This window comes from Globicephala melas, chromosome 18 (assembly GCF_963455315.2).
Source record: "Globicephala melas chromosome 18, mGloMel1.2, whole genome shotgun sequence".
NCBI lineage: Eukaryota > Metazoa > Chordata > Mammalia > Artiodactyla > Delphinidae > Globicephala > Globicephala melas.
This window is the reverse complement of record NC_083331.1, coordinates 18,627,613-18,647,742: the sequence shown is the minus strand read 5'-3', so window position 1 is coordinate 18,647,742 and position 20,130 is coordinate 18,627,613. Positions and strand designations below refer to the sequence as shown.

Sequence of the window (20,130 nt, the reverse complement as noted above, 5' to 3'; positions counted from 1 at the left end):
AGAGGTAATTGAGTTAAAAGGAGGTCATTAGGGTGGACCCTAATCCAATCTGACTGGTATCCTTACAAAAGGGGGGATTTGGACACAGGGAGAATGCCGTGTGAAGACTGGAGTTACGTTGCCACAAGCCAAGGGCTGCCAAAGACTACCAGCAAACCACCAGAAGCTGGGACAGAGGCATGCAACAGATTCTTCTTCAGAGCTCTCAGAAAGAACTCATTCTATGAACAACCCTGATCTTGAATTTCTAGCCTCCAGAACCACGTATACATATAGCTGATTCACTTCGTTGTACAGCAGAAACTAACACACCATTGTAAAGCAATTACACTCCAATAAAGATGTATATTAAAAAAAAGAAAACAGAGAATACAGAAGAAATGCCACGTATAATGTGTTTACCCCACTGCACAGCACGCTCATAGAGCAAAAAGAGCCTTACCTTTTTTCAGAATCACAGACGTGCCTAACATAGTTCCTTGGAACTAGAAAACAACAAACATATTTATTTCAATTCTTGGAATAAATGATTCCTTACCTAATTTTGAGAAGGACTTTATGCGCATAAATGTACTTTCCATCCACCAGAAATCTCAGGTCTGCGGTGCTGGGATTGTCAAATTCTCTCTTCAGGGACTCAGCCACGGTGAGGTGGCCGTCAGGTTCTGGGGGGCGGGGGGCGACACCAGCGCTTTCTAAGGAGGATGCAGGCCCAGCACGGCTCTGCTGACACGAAAACACCAGTTCCCCAAATAACTGCCCCACTGAGCTATGCGCTGTTTTCCTAAATACAGATTGCCGCTGCTGCAATCATTAAGGATAAGAACCTCAGACACATCTGCTTATAAATCTGGCAAAACAACTACAGTCCCAAACCACCACACTAAATAAAATTTTTGAAAGTCTGAGTAAATATACCAGCTAAAAATAAAAGCTATAGTTTCCCAATCCCATCAGAAAGCAATCCAAAGGACTTTTAATTTAGTATGAGATACTGATTTCTAATACTTTTGAGAAAAATGAATCGATCCAATGAGTTCCCTTTCACAGGAGCTCATTAGAGGGAAATAAATTGCCCGATACTGCCCTGAACAAAGTCCTCACTATCAAAAAATGAAAACACCAGAAGTTCTCGTTCTAGCTTTCAGGCCACCACCCCGATGGACAGCAATCAGCTCACCCACGGACAGGAGGCGCCAGGTGACGGCGGGCGTGGCGAAGCAGGCGAACACGTCGTCGGTGGAGGAGAAGTGGGTGAGGTGAGGCAGGGTCACCGACTGGCCCCGGCACTGGCCCCACATGTACACGTGCCCTCCCTGCGTCTTGGCTGCAGACGTGTGGGTAGAGTGGCAGGCCGCAATCTCTGTAATTCTAGGTCCACAAACACACACCAAGTAAACATGGTAAACAGGAGAAGAAACAGGGTGACTTTTTCTTCCCTTAGGTCTGAGTAAAAACAAAAACAAGACTTAAGACACCTAAGCGTCTCAACTGTCAGGCACCCAACAGTTATTTATATGTAAGCTATGCCTCAGTGGCACTTATGGAAGGTCTGCTTGTTACCACGTCTAGCCAGTAGGCCCAGAAAAATATGTACCATCCTGTTCTGAAATTCAAGTATTAATACAATCCAAGAGAGCAGAGACCAAAAACAAAGACGAAAAAAAAAAGTGATTTAATTGTTTTCTTAAAACATTACTTACTAAAGCAGATCAGAAAGATTTGGGCCATCTCAACCCAGGGTCAATAAATATTTTCATCAAAACTTTACCAATTTTAGGGTTAAATGAAGCCTGCTGTGGGTCACCCCAACTCACACTGCAAACAGTAAGTGCAGTGGTTCTGACTCACCGGACTATATCATCCGGAACCCAAGAGAGCAGTTTTCTGGGATCAACCACATGTTAGACCCTATTTCAGTAAGTTCACGATTGATAGGCAGGTAGTTCTCAGAACACTTCCTAGTGGAAACCACTGTTTTGTTGAGTTGAAAATAATTATTTTCTCTCAGACTAAGCCACCATACAGAATTAAAGAAAATAAACTATTTCCCCAAGTGAAGTACCATCTTGATTCTGTCTCGGGCAATGGTACCAGCATCCTCACTGACTTAGGCTCAGAACTTCAGGGTCATCTTTTACTTCTCCCTCCTCATGTATCTCTTTCTTCAGAACATCCGCTTGACGAATAACAGCAATTCTTTCTTTGTAGCGCCTCCCATTTGCCACACCCTCATCAAGCACCCATACCCGGACCAACACAACTCTTCGGTCTCCCTGCCTCCGACCTAAATCGCACAATGCTGGCAGGTTAATGATCCTCTTGAAACACCATTCTCATCACTACATTCAAACCTTCGTTGACTTCCCATAAGACAAAAATCCAGACACATGACCTTAAGGCATTCGCTAATTTGCCTTCCATCTATGTCCAGCGTTCTCTCAAATCACCTTTGCCCACACACTCTCTGTTCCAATCAACAGATGTACTCACTGCCCCTCAATGTCATTATGCACAAAGTCCTTGGTCAGGAATGTTCTTTCACACTTTGGGAGACCACTTACAATGACAGCCTCTCTTTTCCCTGATAACGTTCCATGAAAAATGTAACTGATTGGAACACAATTGTGTCCTTCTATGCTAAACTACTCAACATCAGGAAATCAAAATAACTTCATTCCCACATTCACTTCTGAAATGTTTACCATTAGCCTCCGGGAGAGGGGAACAGCCTTTGCCATTCATTAGAGGAGGTGGGACACTGCTTCCACAGCACAGGGGTTAAGGACGCAGAAAAGCTGGGAAAGCTGGCCCTCCCTGAGATTGGCCTTGGGGCATTTACCTGGAGCAGCCAGTGCCATGCGGGAAGTCAGGGGTGGGGCTGAGGCTTGGCTGACTGCAGCAGCTGCTAGAGCAACCGAGAATGGAGAAGGTTTAGAGGGAAGCTTCAGGTCTCAGCTTGGGACTCGACCATCAGCCAAGGCGCCCTGCCTTTGCCTGAGGTCATCTGTCCTTACATCTGATTCACACCAAGAAGCAAATGTGGAAGTTCAGATTTTCCAGTCATACATGCAACAGACAATGACTATAAACTGAGCTAACCTTTACTGTCAGGATGTCTGGCATATTTCACACTTTATTTTGTAGCCATTCTTAATGGAAAAAATTACTATATGTTCATAATAAATAGGTTTGGTGTCACCTCAACGGAATGATCTGCAACAATGGCACAGCTTAACGTCTGAGAAGCACTAGACATGAAACAGCAGAGAGTGAGACAGAATGCAAAACAGAAAACGAGGAAAGAAAAAAGGTAATTTGTGAGGGAGGAGAATAATGGAGAAGAAATCATGATTATAAGAAGACCAGAGCACTGTTTCCCAATCCTGGTTCTGTACGAGGCCAACACATAATAATGACCTCAAGAAGTCACAAAATACACAAAAATTCAAGGCAAAGTTAGTTTTAGATCAATCTAACTTAAGCTGTGTTTTTAGGGAACTTTAAAGACATGCTGGTAAATCAAAGTACTGAAAATTCAGAAAGACTGGGAATGACTGGGTTAGAGAAGAGAATCATTTTAATTATTAAAATCACTTCTATGTGAACATAAACAGTGTTAGCATTCCTCACCATAAATAGACTTAATCAGGTTTTTCTTGGGTTGCTGTTTGAGCAAATAATTCCACGTAGACAAATTTCCCCTTTCTGCTTCTGTGAACACGTAACCAAGACCTGACGACCCACCCCGCCCCAAGTTCAATGCTGTTCGTTCTGATTAGCCAAGCCTCCCCGTGATGGGCCCCAAGAGTCAGGAGTTCCCGAGAGATAAGTCATAACATATCTGCAAAGTTTCAGTCACTGAAAAGGGCGGGTAGGTGCCGAACAAGTCCCAGCAAACCCATAGGTTCCTCCCTTGCAATATTTGTGCGATGGGGAGCCTGCAAGCTCAGCAACCACCACCTGAAATTCAAGCACGGAAAACTGAGAAAAGCGGGAGCATCTCATTCAAAACACGCACCCCTGACATCCGTAGCCAAAATCGTGTTTACGTGGACAAGACCAAGTGTGCAAGTATTTAGCTATTTCTACTTTTTTTTACATATATAATTCAAAGAAATGTTTTGAGTTATGAAGTTTTTGAAAAAGACAGAAAGCAATAGGTAACTCTCCAGTGCCACGTGCCCTGACACTCACATAACTTCCGGGCCCTGCTTCTCTGCCTCTTTTGCTCTTTCCCACTGAGCCGCCCTACAGTCTGTCTGTCCCAGTGTGACCACAGTCAGAAGACCTGGCACTCACTCTGGGGCTGTCAGGACCAGCGGCGCAAGGTGGGGCGCGTCGCTGGTGGGCAGACGGCAGCGGACTCTGTGAGTCCAGATAGAGGAGTTCAGTTTATTTTAAATGTGGCAGCACGAGAAAAATGGTAAAGCGCCATACAGTCAGTCCGTTTTTATACCCATGTTACCTCTGATCCTTTAACACTTCTTCGCTATTTTGTCTAAATACCAAAAGTCCCCACTGAGTGGATTTGCTAGCTGGAGGCATTTTTGTGATTATTCAAAGCCTCAAGACTGTCTCTTCTCTTTTTACTGAGCGGCTCTGAACCACCTTTAAGAGAAATGAAAGTAACATGGCTGCTTGCATCTCCTGTGTGCCTGCCAGCTCGTGACCTTCATTACCTTTCCTCTTCCCCAATTCTTAAGGAGTCTAGGGTCTTACTGTAAGATATGGGGGGAAAAAAGGTTCTTTAACCAATTTAACATAGGTTAAATAAAAGCAGCCAGGTTCACAATACTCAAATGAAAATCAAGGGAGCTGAAAATGACCATTTGGTTCTTCATTTTCATTGCTAATATTCCAGTAGAAACATATAAAAGAACTGCTACAAATGCAAAATAATTTATCCATATATTTACTTTTTAAAATCAGATATAGCAAAAATTAATATGTAAAATAAAAATGAAAACAGCAATATTAATTTCCACAATGATTTCAACCCTGGCCTAATAGAACAGATAATAAAATGTTCTTGTTCTGTGCTCCTGTGTCAAGCAATGAAGAGTGAAAAGGCAGTGATATAGCCATGTTTGAGAAATTTCAAGAGACCTTCAAAAATAGTAGGATAATCTGGGGGAAAACTCTGGATATGCTACTCACTTAATACAACCTTGCAAACAAGTGCACACAACTCAGTTTTAATTTTTTAACCATTTTGCTCTGCTTCACAGTGATAGCCTGGGAGTTGAAGTAATGAAACAGCCCTATTCTTTTCAACTGGCAAATTTTATAAGTAGCGGCCCCCATCTGACATACTTTCATCTTCCTAAACCATAGAAGATAGACCTCCAACGTTATCAACTTCTTCTTAAGAACGTGAAATAGAAAACAATGAGAATGCGGGGGAAAAGGTCTTTTTTGAGCGAGAAGAATAATGCGGAAAAGCTGTTGGAGGTTTAGTCATTGTCGTTTGTGTAAAGTAGCTGTTGGAGGTACAGATGAAATACGGGTATGTGGAAACAAAATATTTAACATCAATCAACTTGCCCCAAAATTCTAAAGCCAATTTTAAAAAGGAATGAATGGTCTTGTTCAAGAATATTCTAATACTAGCAGTCAATTGCCCATAATTCTATACAATGCCTAAGTTTAGTTTAATCACGAAAGAACACTGAACTTATTTTGAAAATGCACATATTACCTGTCCTTTTCCACAACAACAGGAGTAGGGTAGGACTGGTTACTTTTATTGCCAGTGCCCAACTGGCCATAAGAATTTGCGCCCCAAGCATACACTTGACCTTCATCTGTTAATACTAACGTGTGTGCATAGCCACAGGCAACCTGGAAAGAGAAAAACCAAATCCACTCAGGCCTGAAAACAGAAAGAAACATGTTTCACAAGATAGGTTAAGATTCAAAAAATGAAAAAAAAAAAAAGGGAAGAGGCAGTCTGCCAGAGAGGCAGGCATTAGGTTAACCAACATCCCTCCAGATCTAGCTTAGGCCCCGTGTGTGGTGAAAACTGCAGTGAGATCAACATGAGTCCTTCAGTGACAAAGAGTCCAGTTTATTCACCTTTAATACGGCATTCATTATGCTCACAGAGATCAAGGGGTGTGAAGTGAATAAGAAATAGACACTTCTATTTTTTAAGAATTATTTTCTCCTTTTATTATAAAAGTAAAAGATGTTCAATGTGAAAAAAATATAGGAAAGTATAATTATGAAAGTCATCTCAAGATCAGGATTTTTTTTCTATTTATATATATAGAGATATGCACTGATAGCTTTTTAAAAAAGTGATCATATCTGTATAAGTAGTCCTATATCTTTCTTTTTACTTAACATTGCATATAGCATTATTTCCCTACCATTAAAAATCCCTTGTAAGCATCATCTCTGTTAATATAAATTTAGTCTTGATATTAATTTATTTAACCATTAACTTACTGTTTGGTTAGGTAAATTGTGCTGCTATTATTTGTTATCAATTTTTTTCTTTTTTTTTTTTTGCTATATCTTTACTACACCTTCTGCAAGTCACTTTCTCTTTGGTTCCTTAGGATAATGCCCTAAATTTAAGTAGAATTACAGACCAAAGGGTGTGAATATTTTTAAGGCTCTTGATACATACTGCCAAAGTTTCCTTGGAAAAGATGATAAAAATTTACATCCCAACAGCTATGTATGAGAGTGCACTGGAAATACAAATTTTCTGATAAACATCTACAACTAAATTCAGGAAAAGAGCTTTAACCTTTACTTCAGTCAAGATAGCCAAGCAGCTTACCTTTTCATCCTGCTAAGACAACTGAGTTTTTAAGTACATTGGTATCCTTGCCCCTGTAGCCTTAAAAACAGGCAGCATGTGAAGCAACAGTGGACATACCCGCTGGACACGAATGCCTTGCAAAGCTGCTACCCTACAGGGGGTTGGCTGGTTGCCGCTGCTGCCGAGTCCCAGCTGCCCGTTTCCATTGTAACCCCAGACATAGACCTGAGAGAAGATGAAAGACTCAATGCCCACGAAAGATGAACAGAAGCATTCCATGTCAGTATGACACTGAGAAGGTAGACAGGCTTTTTTAAGCGACACAGAAAATAACTTTCTTACCTCCCCAGTGTTCACCACTGCCATCGAGCACATCTGTCCACAGGCTATGTTCACAACTACTTTATTCTGTAAGCAGCCAGTGACTCTTCGAGGGATCGGCTGATTAGCTGTTGATCCAGACCCTACCTGCCCGGAGTTATTATAACCCCAGGCAAATACCTATTTGAAAGAAGAGATCAATAAATGAAACACACTAATATATAAAGTGTCTCAATTGGCACTTACGGTGCCTCATCTTTGCCCTCAAAGTGCTTGATAACCATAAATGCTCACAACACAGGCAGGGAAGTTTCCATAGAATGCATTCTTACAAAATGTATTACTTTATTTTTTTTTTTAAGATTTTTTTGATGTGGACCATTTTTAAAGTCTTCATTGAATTTGTTACAATACTGCTTCTGTTTTATGTTTTGGTTTTTTGGCCACGAGGCACGTGGGATCTTAGCTCCCTGACCAGGGATCAAACCCGCACCCGCTGCATTGGAAGGCAAAGTCTTAACCACTGGACCGCCTAGGAAGTCCCAAAGCATATTACTTTATAAAATTTGGTTACTGGCATTACCTACACAAACAGCAATGATTATAATCAAATATCATATAATCCTTATAAAAATATCTACTTTGCTTCAGCCATATTTTCCAGCATTTGGGGATTTTTCTTTTTGCAAATAATCCCCTTGAGTATAGCAACATAGAAGTAACAATACATCCTTTTAAATTTTGCAGTTATAGAAATCCTTACTACATACAGGCACACTTCATAATATAAACACCATGACTATGAACTGCTAACAAGAGTAAGACTGAATTTGAGGTAGGTGGTTATTTAAATCAAATGATCATATTTCCAGGACTGCTACAGGAATCTATATAATGTACTGAAATTAAAATCTTATTGAAATCTTATGATCAGTGGGATTTATGCTGACTATTCTCACCTCTCCATCAGATGTTAGCACCAAAGAATGGTAAGACCCACAGGCCACTTCAATGACTTGTTTGTTTGACAAATTAGTAGAGATATGACAGGGCACTAGACCATGATTAGTTGTCCCATTGCCCAGCTGACTGTAACCATTGTGACCCCAGGTAAAGACTTCTCCTTCTGAAAATAAAAAGAAACATAACCAACTTTCAAAACATCTATTCTTATATGAAAATATATATATTACACACTTCCACAAATGGAAACTAAAACTTCACATGCAAAAGCTAATCAACTTCCCTATTCCACACAACTCATTTTATAAAAGAATACATTTGGGAAGTTTAACTACATTCTACCTCAAAGCAACAAGATAAAATTTAAATGGATTCAGTTATAATAGCTAGAAGATAGGTTTTTAATAAACAACAGAGAAAAGGCTGCTAAAAGTAAGAGAAAAAAAAAACAGATTGAAATTAGACAGACTGTAAGGTCATTTAACTTCTCTGAACCTTAATTTCCTTATCTATAAAATGATCTCCAAGTTAACTTTTTGAATCTTTGTTATATTACTTATTGTGCAGTATAATACATATTCAGAAAAGTTCTTAAACTGTATATACACAGTTTTATAAATAATTGCAAAGTACACATCCATGTACTACCACTCAAGTCAAGAAATACAATCTTATGATCACCCCAAAAGCACCCCCACATATACATCCTGGATAACAGGATTTAGTCTTTCTTGGTTTTGAACTTAACATAAATGGAATAATACAGTATATACGCCTTTCATCTGTATTTTTCTACCCTATTGTCTCTTTGTGCGACATTCCAGATAATTTCTTCTGATCTACCTTCCAGTTTATTAATTTTCTCTTGCTGTGTTCAAACTGCTGCAAAACTTGTCCACTGATTTTTTCATTTTGATAATTATATTGTTTATTTGGTTCTCTTTCAAGTCTTCTATGACCTCTTCAGGTATCTTCAAGCTCATTTTTTATTTTTTCAAACATAATAAGTACAGCCATCTTATAAGTGGTATCTGGTAATTCTAATATCTGATATTTAGTAGTTGTTTTTTGCTGTCTTTTTTGCAGGTTCTTATTCAGGGTGCCTTGTTTCCTTGTACCTGCTTATCTTTGACTATGTGCTACTAATTGCCATTGAAAAATGATTTTCGATGGCATTATATTCCTTCAGGCCTAGAATGAAGGTACTTTCGTCTAGAAAGAATTTGCATTAACTTCTCTCATGTTCTTAAGGCACTTTAAAGGTACCTCTCTGATAAATCCAAGGCCTGAGATTTCTTGGACCATCCAATCTAAGGTGAATTGGAATACAAATCCATGGATACAACACCTCAGGGAGAGGTTTTCTTTCTTTTTTTCTCCTTGCTTTGCTCAGAGCCAAGGAATTCTTCTATTGAGTCCCTTCGAGATGAAAGAACTGACTCATCCTTGCCCTGAGAGTGTAGCCCTTTGTGGTGCCAGCCTAACATGTGAGGTCTTTGACTTGTGACCCCTTCACCTCATAAGTACATCAGACCACAACACTCTTTAAGTGCATAGGCAGATGGCTTTAAGGCAAAATTAGCTTCAAGGTCCCCTCTAACTTCTTAGTTCATACTTTCTCTTAAATATATTTGGTCTAATAATTCCTTTCTGCCTTATCAGTATTTTGATGCTTTTAGAAAATTAAAAAAGTATATTTTATATAGAATTTGTATTTGTTTTCAGTGCAGAAATGGTCTGAATAATCCAGCCTGCTACTACTGGCAACCAAAAATCCCTAAAACTTATTTTTAAAATGTGAAATAAATATACAAGAGTATTTATAAAATTTATTTTCCATTTAAAGAACACTAATAAAATGAATACCCAGCTTGAGGGAAACTCTAAGGTATGTTTTAATTATGTTGTCTTATAAGACTGAATGCATGAAATAGCCATGAGAATATTTAATTCTTTATACTATTAATACCAACTAGAGCCATCAGTCACTGTTTAAAGTCAGGATCACAGAACGCTAACAGTTAGAGGGGATCTTCGAATCTAGCTTTCATCGCTCTTCTCATAGATCAAGAATCTCAAGTTCAAAAAGTCCTGAGTGAGTTCAGCATTCTAATGCAAAATAATTACACATATCAACAAAAGGAGTTCACTGGGCTTATCGCATTGTCATTCTTACACCCAAAGTGCCAATAACTGCTAGATTCCGTCTGCTACATTATCTTACTTTGATATTAATACTGATATTTCATATTGTCCAAAGCACAGTCAAGTTCCCAGGGCAGAGGCAGAAAGCCAATCAAAAAGTATGTTCTCAGTGTAAGGAGTGGTCCTAGTCTTGTTCCTCAACAAAGAAAGCTATGGCTAAAATTCCACCCTGTGTTCCTAGGTTACCTGCTGTTGCAAGGACAACATGTGGACCACTCCCATAGCTGAGGCAGGCAATTTTTTTGCCACTTAAAGAATCCAGTCTCCGAGGTTCAATGGTGCTCTGGACATCACCTAATCCCAAACAGCCACAGCAGTTTGTGCCAAGCACAAAAATCTGTGGGAAAAACCAGAGTTAGTTCAAGCAGTTCTATTTCTGACAAACCTGTACATTCAAACAGGCACAGTTCCCCTAGGGAAACTGCTTCATTATTTAATAAATAAGAATCTACTCTCCGTGCATTTTTTTTTACCTTAATTCCTTCCTTAACTCCTTAGTTCCCCCAAGATCTTCAATTCAGCAAATCCATTACTGAAAATGTAATTTTTTCTTCAACATTACCTCATCATTTACTGTAGTATATAAAACTTCATTGCCAGCACTGCCAAAGACACAGGCCTGACGAACTAACTGCAGTTCTTCCTCAGAACAAAGGGAGAAAATTGGCCACTTTCCCACATCTAACATCTTCAAAGATGACAGAGTAGCCTGTACTGGCTGAAAAAGAATTAAAAAAATAAGTAAATAAAATAAATCTATATATATATTGACTAATAATAAAAAATACATTTTCTTTGCCCCCTTCATTTCTGTAGAAGAGTTAGCATTGGTTTGAGGAGGAACAAACCCTATCTATATTGGGAACTGCCTTTACAAGCCTGACTGCTTCAGGACCCTCTCACTGCAACCAAGAGCCAGAGGTCCTGGATGGAATCAGATCTCACCTATTAATTTTCCTCAAGGACACAGGAATCACACAAGGCTGAACTCTGGGGAGGTGAATGTCTGGCAAGCACTTTCAGTGTCGGTTATATCTTAAATGTAGCTCTGGAAACTAAGCTGCTTATGAAAGCAGGAAAAAAGGGAGAAGACTGCTGTTTCATCTGCTGCCCAAGTCTTAGCAAAACAAGTCCTTGGGAAAGAACAATGCCAAAGGTGACACCAAGGAAAAAGTCCAGAAGGTTTCAGTTCATGGGTCAGTTCTGACCATTCAGTTTGAGCAACTGGTGGGTTCCCTCATCCCCCCACTCAGGTTTGGGGATTGGTAGGACGAAAACACCCAGAAAGGACATGTATTTGTTTGCTACAACTGCTGAAACAAAGTACCACAAATTGAGTGGCTTAAACAACAGAACTTTATCTTCTCACAGTTCTGGAGGCTAGAAGTTCAGAGTCAAGGTATCAGCTGGTCTGGTTCCTCCTAAGGGTTGTAAGGGGAAGATCTGTCAGGTCTCTCCCCTCGGCTTGCAGACGGCCCAATTCTCCCTGTGTCTCTCACATCATCTTCCCCCACATGCGTCTGTCTCTGTGTCTCAATTTCCCCTTTTTTATAACGATACCAGTCATGCTGGATTAGGTCACCCTCATGACCTCATCTTAACTAGACAATCTGCATCTGCAGTGACCCCATTTCCAAAAAAGGTCACCTTCAAAAATAATGGGGTATCTCGGTCAATTTGCTAAACCAAAACACCATAGACTGGGTGGATTATAAACAAGAAAAATTTATTTTTTGTAGTTCTGGAGGCTGGGAAGTCCGAGCTCAAGGCGCCAGCATGATCATGTTCTGATGAAGGTGCCCTTCCTGGTTCAGAGCCAGAGTCTTCTCACTGTGTCCTCTCACTGTGTCCTCTCGTGCTGGAAAGGGCTAGGGATCTCTCTGGAGCCCCTTTTATAAAGCACTAATCCCATTCATGAGGTTTCTCCCCTCAGGACTTAAACAATTCTTGAAGGCCCCACCTTCTAATACCAATACCATCACATTTGGGGGTTAGGATTTCAACATATGAATTTGGGGGGGATACAATCAAACCCACAACAGGATGCATTAAGATCATGAGCATTTGCACTCCCATAAGAGCATTCAATGTGGACATGATAAAGCTGTTTTTATTTATTTATTTATGGCTGCATTGGGTCTCCGTTGCTGTGCACAGCGAGCGGGGGCTACTATTCGTTGCAGTGCATGGGCTTCTTATTGCATTGGCTTTTCTTGTTGCGGAGCATGGGCTCTAGGCGTGTGGGCTTCAGTAGTTGTGGCACACAGGCTCCGTAGTTGTAGCTCATGGGCTCTAGAGTGCAGGCTCATTAGTTGTGGCGCACGGGCTTAGTTGCTCTGCAGCATGTGGGATCTTCCCGGCCCAAGGATGGAACCTGTGTCCTCCTGCATTGGCAGGCAGATTGTTAACCACTGCATCACCAGGCAAGTCCCTGGTGTTTAAAACAGATAAAGCTGTTTTAAAGAGAGCTTTTACTTATTTGCTACACTGGAAACATTTTTACTTACATACTTTTCAACTTCCAAAAATTTTTAAGATTATAATAAGATGCATAAATAGCCAACATGCCTATCAAATGCCACGTCTAGCCATTTCTCTCAATAATCACCAAACTCTAGCTTAATTTAAAGGAGCAAAGGATTTTCTAAGCCCTATCTTTCCCACCAGATATTAAATCAGTCTTACCAGATATATGTCTAGTAGAGAGCAGATCAGACTAGCTACTTGTTTTAGAAAGGATATTTGTGCTTTTCACCTTAGGAGTCAGGGGAAAAAATTATTTATTTATCTAGTCATTCATGCATTCATTTATAGGACTTGGCTCACAAGATTATGGAGGCTCAGAAGTCCTATGTTTGCATTTATAAACTGGAGACCTAGGAAAGCTGGTGGAATAATTCAATCCGAATCCAAAGGCCCGAAAACCAGAGGAGACAATGATGTAAATCCCAGTCTGAGGGCAGAGGATGAAATGAGACGTCCCAGGTAAATCAGCGAAGCAGGAAAAAAGGGATGAATTCTTCCTTCCTCTGCCTTTTGTTCCAACCAGGTTCTCAACAGATTGGATGATGCCCACCCACACCAGGAAGAGCCCACCCATTTACTGAGTCCACCAGTTCCAGTGCTATTCTCATCTGGAAGCACCCTCACAGACACACCCAGAGACGATGTTTAACCTGGGCACTGGGGGCCCACTCAAGCTGACATGTAAAGTTAACTATGTGAAGACACACAGTGAAGATGGAGGCAGAGACTGGAGTGATGCAGCTATATGTGCCGGAACACCAAGGGTGCCGGGAGCCCCCAGAAGCTGCAGGCTTCTTCCCTCAAGCCTTCAGAGAGCGTGGCCCTGCGGACACCTTGATTTCAGACTTCTGGCCTCCAGAACTGTCAGAGAATAGATTTCTGTTGTTTTAAACCACCTGGTTTGTGGTACTTCATCAGGGCAGAAACTAATACTAAGAAACTAACACAGAGGGGAAGCAGTTTGTCACTGCTAACAGCATCACCCTCCGTGAGTGGCATAGCCTGAACCAGGGGAAGCTCCCCTAATGCCAAATCGGGCCACTTCCCCCCATGACACCACCAAACTGTAAGACCCTGCCTGGAGAATGATGTCTTCTATTATCTTTTGGGCAGCACCTAAGGCCACTGTGGGGCTAATGACAGAATCTTGTTCTGTTACCTTTTAGTCTAAGCTTCTACTTTAAATTACCCACCTCCTAATATTATGAAGGAATCTTACTTTCTGTGAGGTGTTCATTTTAATATTTTTTTTCTGATTTAAGTCTATAATTTTCAGAAAGAACAACGTTTGGGATGTGGCATCAAATATTTCATGTAGACGTGCTAACGTGCTAGTTAAAAGAGTTCTTAACGTAGTATTTCTAATCTTCACAAGTGCAGGACATACACATTGCTATCCTCATTTTACATATGAGGAACCTGAGGGCCAGAGAGACTGAGAAATATTCCAAGATCACCAGCTTCTCAGTGGGTAAGCCAGATTTCTTTCCACAAATCATCTGTTGCTAAGTAAAAAGTTCACATAAAAAGTGATAACTCCTGGGCTTCCCTGGTGGCGCAGTGGTTGAGAGTCCGCCTGCCGATGCAGGGGACCTGGGTTCGTGCCCTGGTCCAGGAGGATCCCACATGCTGTGGAGCGGCTGGGCCCGTGAGCCATGGCCACGGAGCCTGTGCTCCGCAACAGGAGAGGCCACAACAGTGAGAGGCCCGCGTACCGCAAAAAAAAAAAAAAAAAAAAGTGATAACTCCTGGCAGGCCTAGTGTTTGCTTGCATTTGTAGGGCTTTGGCTGTTGTGCTCATGAAGTCCTTAATGAACAGGGCAGTAATGCCCACTGTGGGTTGTCTTCCTTCATGGAGCTCACAATTTAATAGAAAACAAATAATTCCAATATAACCTAAATACAACAGGTGTGAATACATTGCTTTTTAAATCTCTGCCAGAAGGCTGGCTACTGGAGGTTAGTCATCAAAAATTCGTGTTTCTAAGTCTGTGGGGAAACTTCTTCATAGGGAACCAATGACTTCATTTATAAAATGCACATGTTTATACTTTTTTGAAGTAAATATTTAATATCAGTCTCCAGGAATTGAGTATCTTCTCTCACAGAAGAAAAATACATTCTTCTGTCTGGCATAATCTTGAGCATATATAGTTATACACATTGTACATACTGTATACATAGGTACATATATAGCATATATGTATACTCTGTATACATATATACATTGTATATAGTAAGAGTGTACGTAATATAAGGACGCACACACTTTAGGAGCCTCAGTCACACTACAGCCAGCCTGCACGATAGCAGGCATCTCCGCAGAAGGCACCCAACTACCTCTGCGCCCAGCTATTAAGTAAGGGACTGGCTGAGCAGAAGCCAAGAGTGGGCAATAAAAAAACTGTAGGGGAAAAAAAGCACTACCAGGGAGCAAGAGCTCGGCAATATACGTCATCAAGGTCGTGTCCCAGGAATCTGCATCCTAGCTTGGAGCCTCCATCCTGCACCTGTCACCAGCATAGGTGAGAATTAACCCCAGGCCAGCTTACCTTCACTGCTTTGCTCACATCCAAGCCACCTCTCTCATCTTTCACTGGCATCTGTTTGGGAAATGCAAAGCAGTAAAATTTTTTAATATTAGCTCAAGGAAAACATAATTAAGGAAATACATCTCCATAAAGTTAGAGACCAAAATGCATTTTATCGTTGCTTTGAGTGTGTGCTCCCTGTATTAACTCTGCTTCTCCATCCATATGAAGAACCAGGTGGATTATGATACTTCATTTAACTATGGACAACTATTAAGTTGTCACAGTTCAATTTAAAATACCGCATATAAAAACAGAATTAAAATTACATGTTGGGCATGCCTAGCAAAAAAAAAAAAATTCTTAAAGAACAGCCAACACCTCACGTTTTGAGAATTTCCTGGCAGCATAACACCATGTAATAAAGTAATTTCTTTGCTAATTCCATGAGTTTTTTATTTTACAAAATCTGTGCCCAGAAGAAAAATAATGAAATTTTCTATGAACATTCTATAAGACTTTCAGGTTCTATACATTGCTTTTGTAAGCTACTTTCCTACAGGAGCTCACAAATGAGCACTTCGAGTCAGCACGCGGCAATACTATGGTTCAGTTCAGAAGCTGTGCTGTTTTTGTACACTACACTGGCTGTGATGATGATTTACATCGTTTACTGAATTTTGACCGTATTTTATTTTTTAAAAAGTGGAAAACAGAAAAATGAAAGTGAATGGTGGCAGTTAATATTAAGCTGTCAGCAGTGAAGAGCAGATATTTCATAAATTTCATAAAATCAACATGAGATAGAGATCGATGCGCATGCTGAAAGATGTGAAACTTTTAACATCACTTGCACACTGACCGGACTTAAGCTGGCTGACTGTAATATTCAGATGTGATGGAAACGAAATAAAGAATATCTGCGATGAATTAAGAACATGTCATCTAAGATTAAGTATTTTGTCATTTTTTTTAAAAGCTCTGGCAGTGGAGCAAACATTGTTCAACTCAGACCCTTTTGCAGGACAGCATTTTCTGTGAAAGTAGGGGTGGTGTGGCTCCTCATCTAGCTCAAACGTCACCGCCTCTGGGGACCCTTTCTCTACTCCTCACACAATCCCCAGAGTCCCCTGCTGGTCCCTCTGGCATTCTCTACACCCATAACAGTGATGGGCCAGCCTCTCGGTCACTATACTGAGAGCCCCTCAAAGACAGACACTATCTCATTGATCTTCCTATTGGATGACCAATAGAGGTTTGATGAAGTATGTTTTATGTGACAGAAAATATATGCTCCAAGGGCATGATTTTTCTAACCTTGACACTTTTTCCATAGAGAAGGAAAAGTTCTTCTTCCATATGGTCTTCCATGGTCCTGTGCAGTCCTTGGGGAAAAAGTATGTGGTAAAATCAAGATCCCATATGTCGAGTGAAACTGGGCAGGTTAAAATTACTTGACTTCTAATTAACAGAGAAAATAAGCTAAGCTCAAATATGGTGAAGGAAAATAAGGGAATTAAGTTTGGGGCATGGGAGTTAACAGCTGTAAAACCCAGTAGATGTTTTAACTGTTGTTCTCCTATGGGAATCCTCCTGCTGAGGTGTGGAAAAATTATCCCAAGATAAACCTATATTCTTAAATCTATTAGGGAATGAGTAGAAAATTTTCATTTCAGAGTTGACTTCCTATAGATAAGAAAAAATAAACTGTAGACCTTGGTCAAATTTCCCCTGGGATTGGAAAGTTCCAAATCACTGTGAAGAGTAGACTTATCAATTCTCAGCTCCACTGAAGAGTGTATGATTTACTAAGGGGGAGGGAGGGGGGAATGAATGAAAAGAATAAAAGGATGAAAGAATGAATGAACAAATGTGACTTGTTATCTTAACAAAAAATCTGAAACAACAGCCATCCAGTATGTAGCTATAGCACTGAATGTGCTTGCCTTAATGAACCAGCTCCACAGTGACTACCTTCTACCACATACAAGTAACAGCAGAAGCAGCCCTATCACATAACAGGCAGTATGTCTGGACTGTGGTTAAATCATTACACAGTTATCACTAAAAATAAATATGAATAAATATTCTCTCTCCCCTCAGAAGCAATTTAATGAAATCATGTTTAATAATGTTGATATTCTGATTCATTAGGCTGGCTCCTATCTACTCACATACAACCCATATTTCAAATGCCTAAAATCAGAACATTTTATCTAATACTACCTACAAGCAGTTGGAGCCTTGCAATAGATAAAAACAATAACCAAAATAAGGCTAAGTCTTAACAGTGTTCCTTATCAATGTTTTATATTCACTTGAGGATACTGGTAAAATTCTGTTTTCTTCAGCTGTAAAAGGTCTCTCAGCATATAAGAAATAATAAATAATATATTCAGAATAATTACTACTCAAACTACGGCAATTAATACAAATCATTATTTCTAATGTTTGGGAAAGATATGCTTGTTGTGAAAAGGATCACTTAGACTTTTCTCACTTATAAATTTCTAAAACTTGATCTGGTTGCCATCATGGAAAAATAATTTCATGCAGCAGCTATTCCTATATCATCTGTCTTCTCTATGAATTTTCAAGCTCTTTAGGAGAGAGGACCGTGACTCATTCATTGCTATAACTACCACAACACATGGCTCAGAGCAGAACACAAGATATTCGTTGAAAGCATCTTCTGAATACAGCTTTTTGTAGATTGCAGACAGCCTATATTGGGGATTCTTCTCTTTTTGGCCTCATCTTAACTGGAAATACCTTTTCCATACCTGCCCCAAGTTTACTGGAATAAAAAATAAAAAGATAAGAGAGGGAAGAGAAGAAAGAGGAAGAGAAGAGAAATTAGAAGAGTAGAGGAAGGGAATTCAAAGGCAAAAAGGAAACAAACAAGACAAGGAAAAGGGATCTAATTAGAGAGGTGACTGCCCCTCACTGGACTTTAGGACCCCTTTGTGTCCCTAGCAGAAGGGAAATCTTGCTAATATGCTGAGATCACTGAACAGTAATCCTGGGGTTTGTTTTGTTTTGTTTCCCCACCCCATCCCTCTACCATTGTAGGTAACCAGCTTCACTGGTTTCTGGTTTCTTCTTCTGTTTCCTTTTGCAAAAATAAGCAGACATATGTATGTGTTTTTATTCCCCAGTTCTTTCTTGTACAAAATATAGCATACTTTACATACCCTTTTGCAAGCTTTTCTTTTTTTCACCTAACAATGTATTCTGGAAAGCACTTTATATCAGCTAATAGAAATTTTTTAACACCTGCATACCTTGGGTTTTTAAGGAGAAAAATAAATAGCTCTTTTCAGTGTCTTTGATCAGTTTCAAGTAGAGTAACTCTTTAGAAATTAGAATGGTGAAAAGCAGGTCATTAGAATGGTGAAAAGCAGGTCATTTCGTTTATTTGACTAATCAGGTTAAGACATAATTACATGTATGGCATATGAAAATTACCATATCAAAGAAATAACATTCAGTAAAATTCAATTAACACTAAAGATAATATTAACATCATTTCATTTTTGTCAGTCAGAATGTCCTTGAAGATTTAAAAATGATTCATGATTAATTACTATTACACAGTCCTGTGAAAAAAATGATGTCAAAATCTGTAGCACTGTGGAAAATGGTTGGCTTTATTTATTTATTTATTTCCCTTTTGGCTGTGCTGCGCGGCTGGCTTGCGGGGATCTTAGTTCCCCGACCAGGGATTGAACCTGCAACCTCGGCAGTGAAATTACGGCGTTCTAACCACTGGACTGCCAGGGAATTCCCTGGTTGGCTTTTTTTTAACATTATTCCAATGTGATACAAATAAAATAGAGAAAACTAGCTTTCCCAATTTGCACTACTTGAGGAATATAGTTTGCGGAATATATGTGAGGATTATAGTTATCTCAACCTGTTATATGTGATATCACCAGGCTATTGTTATAGCAACGCTATAGTAATATATCAACATATACGTCTTAAAAATCCATAATACGCATATAGAATACCACATCCATGATGTGATAAACATGAATTCTAAATAACAGCAACAATAATAACAGTTAAAATAAACAGTTACCCGGTGCCAAGCACTAAGTGCCTTATATTATCTCATTTAATCTTTACAATAGCCAAAAAGAAACAGGTGTAATCATTGCCTCTGTTTAATGGACATATTTCAATACTTTGACTAACAGTCACCAGTCAGTCAGGGTCAGAGCCAGGACTAATTCCAAAGTCCTTGCTCTTGGACCCTCCCCTGTAATGCAGGGATATTTTAAGTTTTCCTGCGTACATTCCAGATGGTTTTACTTTGTACTGACTGGTTAGGAACATTCCCACCAAAAATGTTTGTACCTGATTGTTTCTAAATTTCTGGAGCCCAGTATTCAGTCATCTTTAACCCTGTTCCTTCTAGATCCTTGTGAAGTTGTCGTCTAGGGTAAGGTAAATGTGACTGAAAATGGAAATACATAAATAAATTCTATTAGAGAACAAAAGAAAAGGACAAGAATATACCATCTTGAAACTTTAACAAGCCAGTATTTATCTCAGAAAAATACAGTTAAAAAATTATATCAGCTCTATTTACTGTTAGAAAGTCAGCAGCAGAGGTGCTCAATTATAAAAAGAATTAATATTATAAAATATAACTTTCAGATATTATAAGTTTTGGGAAAGGGCTTCAACAACTTGGATGCTAAAACTTACAAAACAACACTTAACGTTTAATCTATAGTATTTCAACATAAAAAAATGCAAGGGAAACCATTTGGAAAGGGAAAAACGCAAAATTTTCAAATT

At 39.6% G+C, this 20,130-nt stretch overlaps 1 protein-coding gene across 5 annotated transcripts in view; it reads right to left on the bottom strand.

Annotated features, from left to right (window-relative positions):
* The window catches only part of RCBTB2 (RCC1 and BTB domain containing protein 2), a 37,369-nt gene that overhangs the window by 9,801 nt on the left and 7,438 nt on the right, over window positions 1-20,130 (bottom strand). For 2 of the 5 annotated variants that reach the window (XM_030882285.3, XM_030882288.3), the window contains exons 2-12: window positions 19,684-19,783; window positions 16,639-16,706; window positions 15,343-15,393; window positions 10,827-10,982; window positions 10,451-10,601; window positions 8,056-8,222; window positions 7,118-7,276; window positions 6,893-7,000; window positions 5,702-5,844; window positions 1,181-1,371; window positions 539-665 (exon numbers count right to left, since the gene is read on the bottom strand). In XM_030882285.3, the coding sequence (XP_030738145.1) occupies window positions 539-665; window positions 1,181-1,371; window positions 5,702-5,844; window positions 6,893-7,000; window positions 7,118-7,276; window positions 8,056-8,222; window positions 10,451-10,601; window positions 10,827-10,982; window positions 15,343-15,393; window positions 16,639-16,692 (1,307 nt within the window). In that variant the 5' untranslated portion in view covers window positions 16,693-16,706; window positions 19,684-19,783. The remainder of the gene's footprint in view (window positions 1-538; window positions 666-1,180; window positions 1,372-5,701; window positions 5,845-6,892; window positions 7,001-7,117; window positions 7,277-8,055; window positions 8,223-10,450; window positions 10,602-10,826; window positions 10,983-15,342; window positions 15,394-16,638; window positions 16,707-19,683; window positions 19,784-20,130) is intronic. The other 3 variants (XM_030882289.3, XM_060288117.2, XM_060288118.2) reach the window with 3 other exon arrangements.